The 17,341-nt window shown below is 53.1% G+C and overlaps 3 protein-coding genes across 16 annotated transcripts in view; 2 read left to right on the plus strand and 1 right to left on the minus strand.

Moving 5' to 3' along the window:
- Positions 1-8,619, plus strand: part of NHERF2 (NHERF family PDZ scaffold protein 2) — a 41,056-nt gene extending 32,437 nt beyond the window's left edge. For both annotated transcript variants that reach the window (XM_009467971.2, XM_087730770.1), the window contains exons 5-7: positions 2,041-2,084; positions 2,721-2,783; positions 5,735-8,619. In XM_009467971.2, coding sequence (XP_009466246.2) covers positions 2,041-2,084; positions 2,721-2,783; positions 5,735-5,893 — 266 coding nt within the window. In that variant the 3' untranslated portion in view covers positions 5,894-8,619. The remainder of the gene's footprint in view (positions 1-2,040; positions 2,085-2,720; positions 2,784-5,734) is intronic.
- NTHL1 (nth like DNA glycosylase 1) lies at positions 6,237-16,181 on the minus strand. The gene is made up of 6 exons (XM_087730771.1): positions 16,038-16,181; positions 15,259-15,506; positions 12,972-13,142; positions 12,247-12,406; positions 10,347-10,452; positions 6,237-9,711 (listed from the first exon to the last, which is right to left on the minus strand). The coding sequence occupies exons 1-6, from the start codon at positions 16,111-16,113 to the stop codon at positions 9,588-9,590; spliced, it is 885 nt and encodes a 294-aa protein (XP_087586897.1). The 5' UTR covers positions 16,114-16,181; the 3' UTR covers positions 6,237-9,587.
- Positions 16,182-16,189: 8 nt separating this feature from the next.
- TSC2 (TSC complex subunit 2) overlaps positions 16,190-17,341 on the plus strand; it is a 35,423-nt gene continuing 34,271 nt past the window's right edge. For 3 of the 13 annotated variants that reach the window (XR_015698659.1, XM_087730757.1, XM_087730758.1), the window contains exons 1-2: positions 16,216-16,276; positions 17,109-17,135. Coding sequence is in view for 2 of the 13 variants with exons in the window: in XM_087730764.1 (XP_087586890.1) it covers positions 17,034-17,135 (102 nt within the window). In the remaining 11 variants the exon portion in view is untranslated. Of the gene's footprint in view, positions 16,277-16,688; positions 17,136-17,341 lie in introns of those variants that run through there. The other 10 variants (XM_087730766.1, XM_087730759.1, XM_087730760.1 and 7 more) reach the window with 6 other exon arrangements.

A 17,341-nucleotide genomic window follows, 5' to 3' on the forward strand; every position in this document is an offset into this window, starting at 1 on the left:
CTGGAGCAATCACCTCGTGCTCACAGGGGGAAGGGTTTCATGCCACAGTGATCACAGGGGTGGCTGTTGCAGGAAATGTTTTCCTTGCTGTTGAAACCTGGCAGAGAAAGCTGCCTGTCCACTCTCCAACCTGTTGTGCTGCAGCTCCTGGATGGGAAGGGTGTGCGGTGCTCCCCAGCCTGTCCTGACCCCCCCGGCTGAATGGGGAGCTCTGTTTCCCAATACAACTGTTCCTTATGTGATCTGCACTCCGGCTTCCTCGGATGCTCAATGGGGAGATTTGTCCAAAGAAATGGGTCAAACAATGCAGAGAAGCATACGGGGGCGAAAACGGTGTCAGATGCTCCGTATCGGTTCAAGGAGGAGCTGGGGCGAGAGCTGTCTGCTGGCATGAGCGATAAAGGAGCCCTTGTTCCCCGGGGTGGGGACGTAACCAGGGCCACGGACACGCGGAGGGGTGCGGGTGGGTGCTCGAGCCCCTGCCTTGACTCTGCAGCTCTCGTTGCTGTCTTGATGCACTTGTCAAAGATCAAGAATTGGGTCTGCCTGGCTGGTGACAGTACATATGTTGGTGACAAAGTGCTCTGGTAAATTCTGTTGTTTGCAGGGTAAGAGGAAATAATAACTGCACTCTTTAATCAAACTGCTTTGACCTCAAGCTGACAATTTCAAAGTCTTACAGCTGATCCTAAGCACCTCAACATTTTAGCCAATGAGTGTATTTTAAGAGCTATGCACCTTTCAGGATTAAGGAAATACGAAAATATTTCCAGACATGCCAAATTTTGAAATGACATTTTTTTTGAAGTCCATTTCCACTTTAATATTGATTGTGATTTGAAGCTTGCTTCTCATTTAAATAACATTATCTTTTAGCTTCTTATGGTACCAGAGACTTAGCGTCATTTCTGCTACGAGCTGACTTTCTTCTGTTGACCATTGCTCAGAGCTTATCATACTGTAAACATGAGTCTGACATTCAGTATGGTAAAATACTTAAGGATCCCAACACCATAACTGAGGCTTTTGCACCAGCACACTCTCAAAATTACGATTTGGGTTTATGTTTTTTAAACGCAAAGGTGCCCTGATTCGCACTAGGAATCCCTGCAGCTGACACTGATGCAGCTCCCAAATCGGTCCATCAGAAAGCCCAGCCGTGTCCGTACGTGGTGCAGGGAGATGATGGCTTTGGAGCTGTGCAATTAGCTGCCCTGTGTTTCTGCAGTTGCAAGCTGCATTTGGCACCGCGCGCTGCTCTCGCTTCACTGGATTTCGGGTTACGCAGCGACGTGCATCCACGTCATTGCTGCTGGAGAGATGCACAGAGTGAGGGCTTTGCCCCAAGAAGCATTCAGACTCGACATAATTCAGTTATTAATCTTGTCACAATTAACACATCTGTTAGTCTGGGACAGATGAGACATGGTAATGCCTTTAGCAATGACTCGATTGTGGTGACTGGCAGCTTATCTGCCTAAGATTTGCCATCATATGGAATATTATTAGTGCAAATCATTGGAAGTGAGTAAAAAAAAATGCCAGGGTACCTGGGGAGCAGGTTGTTTGCCACACACTGTTGTGACACCAACAAGATGCTGATTTTGGCAAAGAACGTTGGTTTTTTTTTTTTTTCAAGATTTCTGATTAAACAGCTTCTGAAGAAAAACCACTTAACAGACAAAAAAAAAAAAGAAAAAAAAGGGGTGTGTGCTGCACTTAGTGCTCATGGGAGTTACTTGGTCCCCTTCCTGGAAGGTGTTTCTGATGAAAACAGAGTGAAATCAAGTGAAGTCAGGGGAATTGGAAAGAATTTGGTTCCGGAAGGGCACAAAGGCGATGGACAGGCTTTTGCATGGGCTCGGAAGCAGCACAGGACAAAGTCAAGAGACAAGACGCACTGAGCTGGTGGGGTGGGCAAGGGAGAAGGCAGGCTTGGGATGGCCGGGTGGGCGATGCTGAGGGATGCTTGCCTGGGACCTGAGGCCAGCAATCCCAGCTGAGTTTATTTACAGCGTATTTTCTTTATGTGGTCTATAGGTGTGGTACCTCAGCCCATGACAAATGGATCCGCACAGACTCAAGTGAGTACTTGCCTGCTCCAGGATGCCCTGACGGCTGAGGTGGCTCGGCAGCATCTCGGGTTTGCTCAGTTTAGGGGAATGTGTTGGAGTGATCAAGAGGGATCAGGGGTCCTGGCATGCCAGCTTTCCTTGGCTCCCACCTATGACAAGCGAGCCTGTCGGGATGACTTGCCAGCCTGCAGAGCAGAGAGGGATGCTCATAATGTCCCCAAGGCTCATTTAGCTCAGCTTAACTGCTGCTGGCTGATTTTAATTGCTTCCTGCTGCAGCTTTAATTTAGGGGTTGAACAAAGCTGGTTTCAGCCCTGTTTAATCACTGTTCCCAGTGATGGAGGGTAGAGGTGAACGGCTGCCCGGTGCTGGCAAGGATGGGGACCATGCTCAGCCTGGCGTGGGGGATGTGGGAGAGCAGCGGCTCTGCCGGCAAATCGCAGGGAGCTCCCATGTGTGTGCACATGTGCATTCAGGGTCCCATCGGCAGGACCCGACCCTCCCCTCCAGGCTCTGTTCCTGTCCCTGGACAAGCCAGGCTGGGATGTCTGTCCCCACCAGGCTGGAGCATTTTTCTGCCTGGCTTTTTACTTTTTTCTAATTCTGTCTTTGTGCAAACTGGACTAACATTTTGATTTCCACTAGCTGAATGGAGGATCTACATCTTCATCTCACAGTGACCTTCAAAGTCCTGGGAAGGAATCAGAGGTAAAAACCCTAAACATTCCCCCTGCCTTTCACATACTATTGTAGGTACATACTTGCCTTATGGTACTGTGTAACAATGCCTTTCAATGTATTTTCAGATTTGTCTCGCAGGCTTAGGTACACTTGTATCCATCCAGTAAGCAAAAGACAGAGTTTTCTTTCATCCCTTGCACTGTAGATGTGCACGAAATGGAGCCGTGAGCTGTCAGCAGCTGCTGGTTCCAGTGCAGAGGTGGCCACGTTGCTGGGATGGGTCAATAACTCCTTCGGGTGGCTGGTGAAGGGTTCGGGACCCTCAGGGTGACGTGTGCTGTAGCAGCATGAGCTGCTGCCACAGAGATGTTCTTTCCCCTCTTTGTCCGGGGGACAGAAAAGCTCGTGGGGGTTGCGTGACCTCTGCCAGCAGCAGCAGATGTCCTGTATTAACGGACGGGTTTTGCAAGGGTGCAGATGCGTGCTCTGTCCTGGCTCTGGGAGGACTCATACGGGCTCATCCCTTTGGGCATTGTGACCTCGGGGAGGAGGTGGCACTGTCCCAAACCCAGCAGGGGAGAACGTCAAGCGGTAATGGCAGCAAGTTAATTGGTGCTTTGTTGGGCAGTGATTCGTGCTCGAATAGTTTGAATGGAGGTATAAGATGAAAGGATGTCTACAGGAGTTTTGGATCGTAAGTGTAATTATACTGACAAGCTACAGGGCAGGAGGCAAGGCTGGGAAGCCGGGAGGGCAGGAGGAGCAGAGCTGTGAGGTTCAAGGGCTGCTAGCAAGAACAAGGCAGGCTAAAATTTAAAAAAGCCAAATTGCTTTTAGCTTGGAGCACAGTGAATTTATCACTGTGTTTAAAGGAACTGCTCAAGATGGGAGGAGTATGGATTTGGTGACCTGCAGGGCTGCTTGCAGGGCTGGGGCTGTTTCTCTGGGGGAGCCTGGCTGAACGCTGCAGCGAAGGGCCAGAGAAGAGGCAGACCTTGCTGTCCAAGGTGAATGAGCGACCAAAAATAATCAGAAGGCATACATTGGTATTGTCTTGGTGTTATTAATTTAGCAGGTTTTTTTCTTAAAATAATAAGTAGGGGATTTCTAAAGTACTCAAAAATTTATCTTTAGCATGAGGCTCTGCTAAAAAGAGAGGAGTGCCTCCACGCAGGTGCTCTGCGGGGTCTCTGCTGGTTCTCAGTGCTTGTGATGTCGCCTGCCCCGAGACGGCTGGGAGCGGGAGTCTGACGGTGGCAAGTGCTCATGCAGCCTCCTCTGAGCACCCAGAGCCTCTAAAACATTTCAAACGCCAGCTGTGAGCTGTGTCCGAGAGCTGTGGCCAAGCGCCTGCAGTCTGGCATCTCCGTTTCTCTCTAAGCATTAAATAATACATGTCCTGATCCAATGGCTGCTGCCTTTGGAAAACCAGGCTGTGTCCTGGTGCCCGAGTGCAGTGGTTCCTGCCATGGCACCACCTTTGGGCTCTTTCAGAGATTGCTGTCCCACCTCTGCACTAAAACCAGAGTCCCTGGGGGGTGGCAGGGGGTTTGCCTGCAGCTCTGCCCCCCAGCTTGTAGCCTGGCATGCTCATTCGAGCCACCGCCCGGTTCAGTTTGCATTCGTAAGCCAGAGCAAAGCTGGAGCCGTTATCTTGCAGCGTTGGTGGAAGACCTGCCCATGGTTATCAGAAGGGTTTGTGAAATCATTATTTTGGAGTTTCTCATGCATGCTAGGGCAGCAATGTGAGTAGGGAGGCTTTAAAATGTTTCCTTAAAACTGAAGGTCTTGATTTTGTATGTTTGCCCACTATTGACACGAGCGAGGCGCTTCCGGAGCGCAGTCATGCAGCTCCAGAGTGCAGCCTTTTCTCCCCGAGCTGGTCTCCTCGGGCACCTCCGCCCTGCCTGGCACCGAGACCTGGCAAAGCCTCAGTACAGATGTGATCGATGAAGCCAAAGCTTTACATTGCGCCCGCTATGGAGCATGCTGCCTGCTGAAACCAGCTCTGATGAACCAAGTCCTGGCAGGGATGATGCTTCCCAGACCTGTGGGGTTTGAGGGGCTCGGAGACACGGTGCTGGGTCTGTCCCCAGCAGGGATGCAATGGAATAAAAGCATTTTGGCCAGGATGTTAATTGTACCTTGAGGACGTGGTGGCCGTCCTTCACCTACTGCAAGAACAAGAGGGTCAGGGTTAGTGGAGGGATACCTGGGGTTTCTGGCTTGAGGGCACATTGCTGCAGCAGTAGTGACTTTAGAAAGGGAAGTTAATTTTCTTATTACAAAAGTACTTTTATTAAGTAGATGGAAAGATGCTGTTTTCAATACAGTTCCGAAAGCAAATACAGCCTTGACTGGTGTCTTACGGTGGCCGTGCTGGGCATGGCCAGCTGGGCAATCAGGCAGGCACTGCTGTCCTCCTACGCACCCCCTGTCCCCGCCTCAGTTAGCCACGGGTGCTCTGGGAGCAAACAGGTGCCTGGGCTGGAGAACACAGGGGAGCCTTGCCACAACCCCTCCCTGCGAGCCCCAAGGCTCACCCAGCTTGCTCCCTTATCCCCACTTTCCTGCGGGGATCCTGCCTGCACTAGTGGCTTATTTTTCATTTTCCCAGCAAACAAGTGGAGCAGCTTGTTTTCCCTCTGACAGCAGCTTCTGTGTTTCTGCTTTTCCACTTCCAGCTGTGGCAGCCACACATTCTTCAGGCAGGGAAAAAAACCCCATAAAACACAATGTAGTAATTAACTCCATGGCCACAGGGATGCCAGCAAAACCACAGACACGCCATGGGGGAGGGACTTTGACCTTCTGCTCCAAAAAAACCCACCCCTGTGCATTTGCTTATCGTGCATGCTGGAGGAAACGCCTCTCCCAGGGCCATGCAGGGTGAAACGCTGCAGGACACCATGGCCATGCTCATGGCAGTGGGGGGGATGCTGCCATGGGCTGATATCTTTTCTCCCTTCTCCATGCAGGATGGAGATGCAGAGAAGAAAGACCCGTTTGAGGAGAGCGGGCTGACCCTGAGCCCAACGGCTGCTGAGGCCAAGGAGAAGGTGCGGGCCAAGCGGGTGAAGAAGAGAGCTCCACAGATGGACTGGAACAAGAAGCGAGAGATTTTCAGCAATTTCTGAGCCTTGCTGGTGGCTGCCATCTGCCGCTCTCCTGCCCCTGCCCCAGCTCGGACGTTTCTGAGGTGCCTACGCCCTGTCCTTCAGTGTCCATGTGAGATGCTTTGTGCTCTGCTCTTCACTGGTTGCTTTTACAAGGCGTATTTTAAAGTCCTTTTTTATTTTTTATTATTATTATTATTATTGTTACTCACCAGTGATTCTCATAAGACAAATGTGACCAAAGCTCCTATTCTTGCTTGCTCTTCAGCCTGGCTCTGGCTGCCCGCCGTCCCCTGTTCCTATGAGAAAGGACTGGAAGAGTTTAACTCTTGTTTCTTACCTGCATCATTTAGGCTTCTATTACTACTTTTTTTTTTTTTTTTTTTAAATTTGGGGTGTGTTTTGGTTTTGCGGGTGTCCCAGACTGAGCCCCATGGGATGCTCTGTGCCGCTGTGCAAATGTCTTATGGCCTCATGCCCCCGCCGTGGTGGGGGCCCGCAGGGTGGGGTGTACCTGGCACCCCCTCCCCGGCACCCCATCTGCACCATTAAATACTCACACGATGGGAAAACGGACAGTGGCTGTAAATCGCTCTTGTTGGCTTTGCTATTGAAATGAAAAAGTTTGTTTTGTTGTTTTTGGTTTTTTTTTAATGAAGTCCCATGTGTTTCCACTTAGTTTATGAACCTCCCTCCCCACCAGTGACTTCTACCCTGGCAATAAAAGCCCCTTTTTCATCTCCGACAGCTCTGCAGAGGGGAGAGGGCAGGATTTAAAAACAAAACCCAAACCCAACAGCCCAAATGCCACAGGCCTCACCATTTGCAGTCATCGATGCAGCGCTGAGCGGCAGGGGAAGGCAGGGGGCGGGGCCAATCCTGCCCTGCAGTGCGAGGAGCGGTGCTGCTGGCCCAGCTCCGGCAGCCTTGGGAGAAGACAAGAGCCATGGGATGCTACAAAACCTCTTTGGACAGACTTGAAAGTGAGCACAACCCAGCGTCTGTTTCCAGGGAGGAACGCGGGGATCAGGCTCTAGCTGTGGGCTTGGTGCTGGGGAAGTGGGGCTTAGCTGTGGCTGTGCCTGGGTGCTGGGTCCTGGAGCAGGGTCTGGGTCCAGCTGGTTTGTTACTGCTGGGCTGGTATTGGATGCCTCCAGCCCGCGAGCATAACTGAGGCTGTCTCGCCATCGGGAGGGTGTCCTCCGAAGCTGTGGGGACTCCATGGGGCTGGCTGTGAAGCAGGCAGCAGTGTAATGGAGTGGGTGGTTGCTTTGGCTTTCTATGGCCTCCTTTGAAAACACCCTGCTCTTGGTATTAGAGCCTCAAAAACGTATCTTTAAAGCATTACAAATTAAGCCCATTTACTCTCTTTATTACTTGCCTTTGGCTGTAAATGAGGGAAGATGACTACTAAGCTGAACTACAACACTCCCTCAGAGGTTGCAGAGGTGTTTTACCAGGGCAGGGTACCAGCTGCGATGGGGCTGGTCCCCTCCCTCCCACGCTCCAGCAGCTCCCCAAGCCCAGCCACGGTGGCTGCCCGGTATTTCAGCTCAAATGCCAAGGCAGCAGTGGGAAGGGACTGGGCACAGCAGGACAGTCAAGTACAAAACCACTTTCCCCAGCTAAAAGCAAATAGCAGCAATCACTTGAACATCGATGACCATTTTGAAGCACATGGCTGTGATTTTTGCCCTGCGTTACTCCAGCACTGCTGTGTTAGAAGCCCGTAGCCTTTGGGTCAGTCAGCGCGCTACGGGTATTGTAATGGCTCTGTGTGTATTTCCTAAGTATTGAGCTAGAAGGTGCCTTATAACATTTACTGCTCTTCCCTGGCAGCAGGTTGGGGCTCAGCGCAGCGGTGGGTCGGTGTGGGGCAGGGGGACAGCAGCAGCAGAGCCGGGATGTTTGGCTCCACCGTGGGGAGCAGCTGACGCCTGTGGCTGTTAGCTGGCTGGCAGGAGAGCATTGAAAGCCTCAGGGGTGAAGGAGATGAGTTCTCTTTTGCAAAAGTTATCTTTTAGGAATGTTGATGGGCTGAACAGGTTGAAAATAATGACTTTGGAGAGGATCTGGTGCAGGTGTTTGGCTATCGGTGACAAGACTGGCAGCAGGACGATGGCTCAGGATGCGGAGAGGTTTGCTTCCCCTCCAGGACTCTGCCATTAACAAGACACCTCTTCCCTACCCTGCTTCAAAGACAATTATCTGTTCTCTTTTTGGCCCCCAAAATATTTGCTTCTATAAATCAGTAATCTTTTGAAGGAGCCCTTCTTTTTCATGGTATGCACGTTGCTTCCCGTGCCTGCATAGCCAAACCCCAGGCACTGCCCCGGTCTGCACAAGGCAGAGCATTCCCCATTACACTGACCTAAACGTCGCGCTCTCCGATGCATGTCAGAGAGCAAAGACCTGTTTGTAAATACCGCATTTCTCATACAAGACTGGACCACTGCAGTTGAGGGGGGAAAAAAAGAATATGTAGTTTTGAATGCAGATCAAAAGAAATCAGGTGTGCAAATCTGTACTGATAAGATTTAAAAATCTTAATCTCTGCTTAGTCCATGGAAACTGCTCCTGGTTAAAGCACTCATCGTATTTCTGACATCTTGTAGCTCAGTAGTAATTATTTAGTTCCTGTACATTTAACTTGGGAAAAAAAATCAATAAAGTATAAGGCTGTCAGCTGCATTGTAAAAACATAATGTACACTGTAATGTCAGTAATAAACTTCGTTTTCCCATGTACCGAGTACTTATTTGCTCGTTCCTCATCTGTTTGGTAGGGAACTTCAGAGCGGAATTACAGCCCTCTTTAGCACATTATAAACTTTGCTTCCTCCCTTGCCTGTTTAAAGAGTAGCTGAAATTATTCCTTTGAAGCTCTACAATGAAGTCAGCACTGCCCTTTCTTTGAAGAACAAAACGCAGATGGTGGTGGTGTCCCTTCTGTCAGCTTCTGAGGCACACACCAGCCTGGCTCCTGTGGCCACTGTAACCCTTGCTGGCACACACAAAACCAAGAGTAACGCTGGCTTGTCTCCTGTCTGCCCCAGCTCTGCATTACCCCTGCTCTTCTGTTACCAGGACCCAAAGGTCACTTGTCCAGGCGGTGGCCTCCTCTGGTCCTGCCTCATAAAGTCTTCAGCTGTACCTTACTCATTGCAGTGCCCCTCGCTGCCCGGGCTATGCAGGCGGCTTGGCAGGTTGCGTGCTGCCTGCTCTCAGCTGGCAGGGCTGGTTGCTATGGTCCCACGCTTTGGTGAGGTGACCCGTGCTCTCCTCCCCCTGCCCTGTGTTGCACAGATGCCAGCAAACCTCACAGGTGAAAGAAAAAAACCCCCACCACCTTTATTAAATGTGTATTTACAAGCAGCAGCAAGTTCCCTAGCACAAAGCGTTTCTCTCCAGCTACTCCCGACGCGGCACAGCCTGCTGCTCTGCTGGGGCATGCTCGGGCATTCACACGGAGGCTGGAGCCTTTAGCACTGACACAGCAGGACTGCTGCACTTTGAAAGACCCTTGTTCCTCTCAAGAGCTCAGCCATTGCCAGCGGCTGCTCCCTCCTCAGAGATGCTGAGCTGGCTGCAGCAGTCTCCTGTTTCCCTGCAGTCACACAGCCAGCCCCGTGCAAAGCACAGCTTTACTAGGGCTCAGCTCCGGGCTGCCGCTGAGCCGAAGCAGCTTTGTTGCTCTACGAAGACCGGAAGATCCCTCAGCGTCTCTTAGCAGCTGGGCAAATGTCTTGATTGAGGCACTCATTGCAGCGAGGATTCACAGGCAGGCAGGTCTGCTGGCCAAAGCCCACCAAGAGCCAGTTTATTTCCCTCCAGAGATCTCTGCAGTGAGAGGAAAAAAAACCATGAGCTTTCCGATACAGCTGCTCAGAGGGGTTAAAGAACAGCCCGTGCTTTTAAATGGATCCCTTTCACTTACTGCCTGTTCCTCTTGGCTTCTCAAGGTGCCTGGAGGTGGGTCCCAGCCTCCTGCTAAGAACAACCTTCCTAACCTTTCCTGATCCCTCTGAACTGGGGTGGGGAGCAGAGGACAGACACACGAAGTGCCTGTGGTCATTCTCTTGTGCTAAGGTATGTGCCAAATGTGGAGATGCAACAGTGTACCTGTCAGCTGGCATTTAATACTGAAGATTAAGCATCAATGAAGGCCAGAATCCCACCATGGTCTGATAGGCCTGGGGCCATTAGACTCAGCAAAGTCCTGTGTAGAAAAGCACCTGGCTGCGCTAGTGGTGATCGATATATCTGATAGCCATGAAACACCCAAGTAGCTGAGATGCTGCTGCTGCAGCTCTCTGGGAGAGGAGAAACACCTGAAGACTAGTCCCCTATAAAGAGGAGGGACCCAAAGTGCAGTCACTGAAAATGCTATAAGCAGAATTGTGTGCAGACACGGCTCCTGCAGCTAGCTTGAGGGGCTTGGTGTGGAGGAAGGAGGGTGGGGTCTCAGACCTCACCTGGGCAGCCAGTCCTCCAGCGCTACCCGAGTTTCCTCAGGATATTTGGTCTCCTTCTTCACCCATTTCAGCCTGTTTGTGATCCTGTGCACATGGGTGTCCACAGCTAGGAAGGGAGAGCCCAGAGTTTAGGTGGGGGCAGACGCACCTGAACGGAGAGAGCACAGCCAAAAGCTGCCTGTCACAGCACACCAGGTACAGTGCCCTGCACGGGCTTCCTCGGTGGGCCAGCAGGAACAGGCAGGTGGAACAGGAGGGGAGACTCACTTCACTCAGAACAAACGTGCTGCTTTCTTCCTAGGCCCAGAGTCAAAAGCAAGACAGGATAGATACCTCACACCACGCAGCTAGCGACATGCTCACACAATCTGACCTAACCTTCCTTCAAAGGTTTGCGTGCTCTGATCCAGCAGGCACAGGGCAGCCTGTCCCAGGTTCTCTTCCTCCCTGTGTTTCAGCTGATGTTATGCAAGTTGCAATCTCTGCCCCTTAGTTTACCCAGATGGAAAACACATTTCATAATACCTACCAACACAAGAGGGTTTGTGAGGCTTAAACGAATGTTTATAAAGTGCTTTGAGCTAAAAAGCTCTGAATGCAAAGTATATTATTGTTAGATCAGCAGCGATAAACCTGTCTCTATGGCTAATTGGGCAAACCCCAGGAAATTGCTGTAAACAGGAAGACTAAGTCTTGCCTCCTAAATCAAAACTGAGCACACAATTATTTGGAAAATAGTTGGCTAGTTTGGCTCCCTCTAGACTTCCCTCCCCCACAGCAGGGAGAGAACAACAGACCCCAAGCTCTGTCAAATCTAGTGCAAGAGCCACATTTTGTACAGCTGACGGTCACCAGTGGGGCTGCAGGACTCAGCTGCCGCCCACACTGACCTTGGGCTGTGTGCTCGCCACGGTGGCAGTCATTCATCAGGTGGCACCATTCCTAGCTTTCCCAGGGCTCCTCCTTTAAGCAGCAAATACACTTGGAATATTAATCTGTCCCCAGGGGCCCCCAGGCCGGGCAGCCTGCTGGGATGCTGCAGCTGATTGTCCAGCCCCATCTGCCGGCTGCTGAGGGCAGCTCTGCTGCCAGCCACGCTCCCCAGACAAGCATCGTGCAGGAGCAAACTTGCCCTGGGTCTGGCCTGGGCCCATCTCCACCGCAGACTTCCTCCCAGCTGATCCCTGCTAAAGCACACAGCTCCATGGCGTACGGCTACGCGCTCTCTGTTCAATAAACACAGCAAACAAACAAATGTACCTGTCACCTATTACCCAGCTACAGGAACTAAAACAGATCAGAAATTCTGTAACTACAGATTGCCTGAGACCATTTCCTTCTACAACCCATCATGAATTACCGATTTCAAATGGTAATTTTGACTAAGCCCTGCTTTTGCCCTCTTACAGCTTGCCAAACAAAAATCCCAAATGAGATTTGTTTAAACAGAAGCAACCCCAGAAAAAAATAATGTCAGACTATCCTAAAAGTATCCCCAAATCACAAAATTATCTCCACCTCTCTTTCACTTGATACTGAAGAGATTTCAAAGCATTATTCTGCTAGCACATCTTTTTGGATGCCTACCCAATTAGGCAATGCTTGCACTGCTTACCAGCATCTGAGGGGAGGGACTGACTGTCCTTGGGGATTTTTGCTATCGTATTTGGGGTAAAACAGTAGCTGGATCCATGCTTAAATACTATAGCAACTCATCTGCTGTGAGTGGTTGAGGGTCACATCCTTCACTCACCCAAATACTCTGCAGATGACTAAACTGAAGTGATGCTATCAGGTTCCTGGGGCAGGCAGTTTACCCAGCTGCAGTGCTTCCCTTCTGCCCAGGGAATGGATCAGGCAGGATTTAGGAGAGGAATGGGGAAAACAAGGTCCAGCCTACCTATCCCGGACACACTGTCCCAAGCAATGTTCATGGCCAAGTGGGCCATTTTGGGCCCAACTCCTGGCAGCTGCACCAGCTCCTCCACAGTGCTTGGTATGTCACCCCCGTACTTCTGCTTCAGGATGGCTGTCGTCTGCTTTATGTACTTCACCTTGTTCTGGAAAACCAAGGGGAAAGGCAGAAAATCCAAGCTGCTCTCCAATGCAGGGAAGAGACAAACAGCTCAGAAAACAAACTATTCCTGAGCGTATGTTACACGTGAGGCCACACACTGGAGTTTGCGGAGGGGAGGCAGAGGTCTTTGATTTCTCTTTGAAAGCAAAATGCTGAGACCTGATTAGCTCTAACCCCCCCTGCACACTCCAGGCACTGCAGCACACAATCTTGCTGTGAATACAAATTGCTAAAACTGGCGTAAAATACATCCTTCAGCTTGACTTCAGGGGAAAGATCACCACGGGGTGTGGCACGCAGGCTGAATACCAGCTGGGGGTGTGTCTCCAAGGAGTGGGGCTGGTTCGCACCCGCCTCCTGCCTTCATCACCTGCTGTCAGCTCGGCGACTGGCCATGAGTACAGCCTGCGAAGGACAAGCCTGCACCCCCCTCGCACTCCTCTCCTGGGCTTCTGAGCTGTCTCAGACAGCTGCATGGGAGCGGAGGACGGTGGAGGGGGTTCCTCTACGTGCACATCACGTGCATGCTGCCACGATCCTGCACTCACCCTCCAGAATCCTACAGGGTAAATGATCTGCCCAAGCGTCACATCATCCATCTGCAAAATACTGTCGACTGTGAGGCCGTGCTGCCTCAGGCGCAGCATGGCAGCTGATGTCACCTGGTCCTTGGTCTGGCTGGAGAGCATCAGCGACAGCAGAACTTGGTAGCGCATAACCTGGGGAAAAGGAGACAGTGAGACACCCCAAGATCTATGAGAGGAGATCTGGCCACCTCTGGGGCTCGGTTCTCCCACCCAGCACCATCTTCAGTCCAGTGCATAATATGGACCTACCCTGGTTCATCCGTATCTATCTGCAAGAGACTGGAAGGCTGCAACAGAAATGATCCATAACCTTTTACTTCTACCACACAATAAAGAGAGAAAAGAAACACCTTCAATTCAAGCAGTCAGCATGTGTAAAAGGGCAAAGAGCAGCTACCGTCTGCTGGGATCTCACATCCAAAGATGCCAGTGCTTAGCCACAGAGGGTGAGATAAAGCTTTTCCTGATGATGGGATTCTCAGGAGACCCCACAGGACATAGAAGTACAAACACCCAGTGATTTTTTATGCTACTTCTGCTGTAAAGCTGCTTTTGAAAATCCCATCCCTTTCCCACCTGGCTTCAGTAGGAACTGGCTATCTGCCTCCAGTGAGCTCTTTAGGAAACCAAATCTAAAGAATTGGGATGACAGAGACTGCGAGATGAAGCACAAAACCCACAAGTTCCTCTGATGCTGTCATGCAGCGTTTAGCCCAGACTATTCACCTCCTATTTTTCAATTGATTTTTCCCCAGATGCGATTCTGTCCCCACCAGAATGAGGAGGATGATGCAACTAACCTGGACTGACCCAGGATAAGGTGGGGTGCAATCCTTCCTCCAGCTCTCTTACAAAGTTTACAGAACTGCAAGTGCACCAGGACAAATCTCTGAGTAGATGGAAGTAGGGTAATCTCCGAGTGCATGGAAATTGTGTGAGGAGCACTGGTGTGTGCTGAGGGTTACAACATCCACTTTTTCTTGGAAGCAACAACCCTGCTTCCCTAGGGAAGAAAAGTTATTTCCGTATCGTGCACCGTGGTCCTCCTGGCCCCACAGCTGCACTTGGTGCCAGCCCACATGGCTGCAGAGCGTGTGACGCTGTCTGAATCCAGAGTCAAAGTTAACCATTTTCCCCAGGGATCCAAGCCCAAGGCACGATGCCAGCAATAAGGACAGCATTACAAGCGCTGAAGCTGTGCAGCTGTGTCTTCGAGACCCCTCCCTCAGAGCCAGTCAGGTCGCCGTGCAGCACACGACTCCCGCTGCTCTGCCAAGCCTGCCTCCGAGTTATCTCCACGTTCCCACACGAGCGCCATGCATGGAGAGTGCAGCCCTGCAGCCCCGGATCCCAGCGCCGTACCACGGCCTCACTCCGCTTTGTTTTTTGTACTGATGCAAATGGTCCCCTTGGAGGGAGATGTCATCTGGGGCCTTTGATTGTGTTCCCAGGCTTGGGGAGCACAGTGCCACCCCAGCATGGCCCTTCCTTTCAATCAGTATCCCCTTAAAAGTGGACTGCAAGAGGGGAGGAAGCCAACCTACACTTCTGTGCTGCTCTGAAAAGCATAAAAGCAGCCTGGAAAGTTTTTTTTCTCAGCTCCCCTCGCCTTTTCTCCGTACTGTTTTTCCTCTGTATTACAGAGCCATCTTGCTGGATACTTTCCTTGGAGTCCTACAGAGATTTTTAAGAAGAAAGGGACATGCCTTCACACCCTGCCAGCCTGCCGCAGAAGACAGCACTGCCACAACACACTTTCAGGTTTTTCACTCCCAAGTCCAAAATCATCCTATTTTTGCCACAGCTCCTACTCTTGGTTCAGCCTGCTAACTCCTCTGGCAGCAGTTTAAGCAGAGGACAAGGACCTTTCACAGCTGTGTTTGCTAGTTGGTCTCTATGCACAGCATGGGCTGAATACGAGCAGAGGACATCTCAGAAAATACCCACTGCCATTTCACAAGGGCTGTCTGAAGCCAACGAGCCTGGTACCGGAGAGGCAGTGGCTGACTCTCCTCCTCTAGCAGGATGAATGGTTTCTCTCATATGCATGTTTGTACAGTAACCTCTTGTGGGACCAGTCCCAGCCTAGAGTCCTGATACACCTTGTGTTTATTTTTCTGTTCTGGAGATATCCAAAATGGGACACATCCAGGGGCAACATGAGGATGAGGAAGGCCGGAGGGCTATGGAAGCGAGGCTGTATTTTCATGTGCCTGCCTGACGGGGCAGGGCAGCAGGGTGTTGTTACCTGTGGAGGTGCGCTGCTGTCGAAACACTTCTCCACTCCCATCTCATCGACGGGAGCATCTCTGTTCCGCCTCATTTCCCGGATGCGCTCCAACTGCTGCCGCCAGTCCTTTGGCTCCCAGCGTGATCTCTGGGGCTCAGATATCCCCTGCTCGGCACCATCCCCCTGCCCAGATTCATAGGCAATGGCGACGCTCTTCCTCCTCCTGCTGCACCTCGGGATGCTGGCTGTGCCATGGACCTGGCTCGCTGCAAGAGACAGAAGAGAGATTTTCAGGCCTGAGGCCAGGGAAAAGAAGCTCTGGTCTCCCACCAGAGCCCAGCGTCAGCCTCGTGTGCCAGCAACCACCTGGGGGACCCCGACAAGGGTGGAACTCATCTTCCCCATAGTCCCAACCCAGCAGCAACCCCTCACATCCACCCAGCCCTCACTGCAGCCAGCCGTGGGGTGAGGAGTGGCTTGGAAGGACCTAGGAAACAGGTGACAACAGCTGGGGACACATGTCACACTACGGGGACGCGGCTCCCAAACGCACAGGAGGCTGCTGAAGGACGAGACGCATCCCCAGGTCCTCGCCCAGTGCCACAGGCAGGACAGCCGCCGGGGTGCTGTCACATCCCGGGCTCCGAGGGGGAGGGGACAAGGACACCATGTCCCTGTCCCCCGGCCGGGCTGGGCCCTCACTCCCCCTTGCTTGCAGGCCCCCAGGCCCCCCTCCCCGTGCCAAGGCCGCACACCACCCCGCCAGCCCGGGAAGCACCGATCCCTCCGCCCCGTACCTCCGGCCGCCCCCCCGGCCCTGCCGAGCCGCCGGGCCGCCGCCCGCCCACGGCCGGCGGACACGGCCGCGCACATGGCGGCGGCCCCGGGCACTACCGGCCCCGGCGTGCCCCGCGGCGGGCGCGGGCGCCGGAAGCGGCGGGACTTCCGCCGGGGGCGGGGCGCGGCGCGGCCGGGGGGGCCGGCGCGGAGCGGGGCGCTGGGCCGGGGGCGGCGGGGCCGGGCCGGGGGTCGGCGGGTGAGTGAGGGAGGGAAGGAGGGAGTGGGCGAGCGGCGTCCCCGTTGGCCGGGCGGGGGGGCGATGCCCGGGCCGGGGTGCGCGGGGGCCTGGCGGGGCCTAGCGGGAGGCGGGGCCTTGCCGTGCCCCGGGGGTGTGTGTGGAGCTGCCCCCGGCCGGGGGGGGGTCCTCCGGGTGTCCCCCGTCAGGGAGCCGGGCTGTGCTGGGGGGGGCCTGTGGCGTGTCCCCTCCTGGGTGTCCGTAAGGGGTTGTGGCGTGTCCCGGGGTGGTGGTGGGGGCTGTGGTGTGATCCCGGCGTGTCTGGGGGGGGGCGGCGGGTCACTGTGCCGTGTCCTGGGGCCTGTGATGTGTCCCCCGGGGTGGCGGGGTGTGATATGTCCCCCGGGGTGGCGGGGTGTGATGTGTCCCCCGGGGTGGTGGGGTGTGATATGTCCCCCGGGGTGGTGGACTGCGGTGTGTCCCCTGGTGATGTTGGGCTGGGGGCCGTGGCGTGTCCCCTGGGACGCTGGGACAGGGTCTGTGGCGTGTCCCCGGGGAGCACAAGCGATTGCTGTGGCCTGTGTCCAGGGCATGGGGAGGGCTGCGGCGTGTCCATGGGGGCACGGGGCACAGATGGGGGGCTGCCGGCTTTGTGCAGGAGCGTGTGCCGAGGGCAGGGTGCTGGGGCTGCGCCGGCATGCCAGGAGCGGGTGTCCTTCTTTGAGCCGGGTGTGGGGGTCCCCGAGGGGCCATGGGCTGGGGAGACAGTTTCTGAAGGATGTTGCTGTCGATGTGCCATTGCTGTAATGGGTGTGCTTGTTCTCGCTCCCCCTCTTTCTCCTTGCCGTGGCAGCATTTGGATGTTCGAACACTCCGATTTGTAAGTCCTTCCTCACATCTAGCTACTTTCAACATCTACTTTACAGTGCTGTGTGCTTGTCCATTGCTTTTCAACTGGGAACAAGTACTTCAGCTCACACCCGCCAAAAAGTGTGCGTGTATGTTTATACTTCAGAAATCAGCTCAGCTGTTTGAAAATGGTGATTGCTCTGTGTGGGCTGTGGTGGTGCTGGGCATTTGGAGCTC

Source organism: Nipponia nippon, unplaced genomic scaffold, assembly GCF_047370975.1.
Source record: "Nipponia nippon isolate SJK-2023a ecotype South Korea unplaced genomic scaffold, ASM4737097v1 scaffold_5, whole genome shotgun sequence".
NCBI lineage: Eukaryota > Metazoa > Chordata > Aves > Pelecaniformes > Threskiornithidae > Nipponia > Nipponia nippon.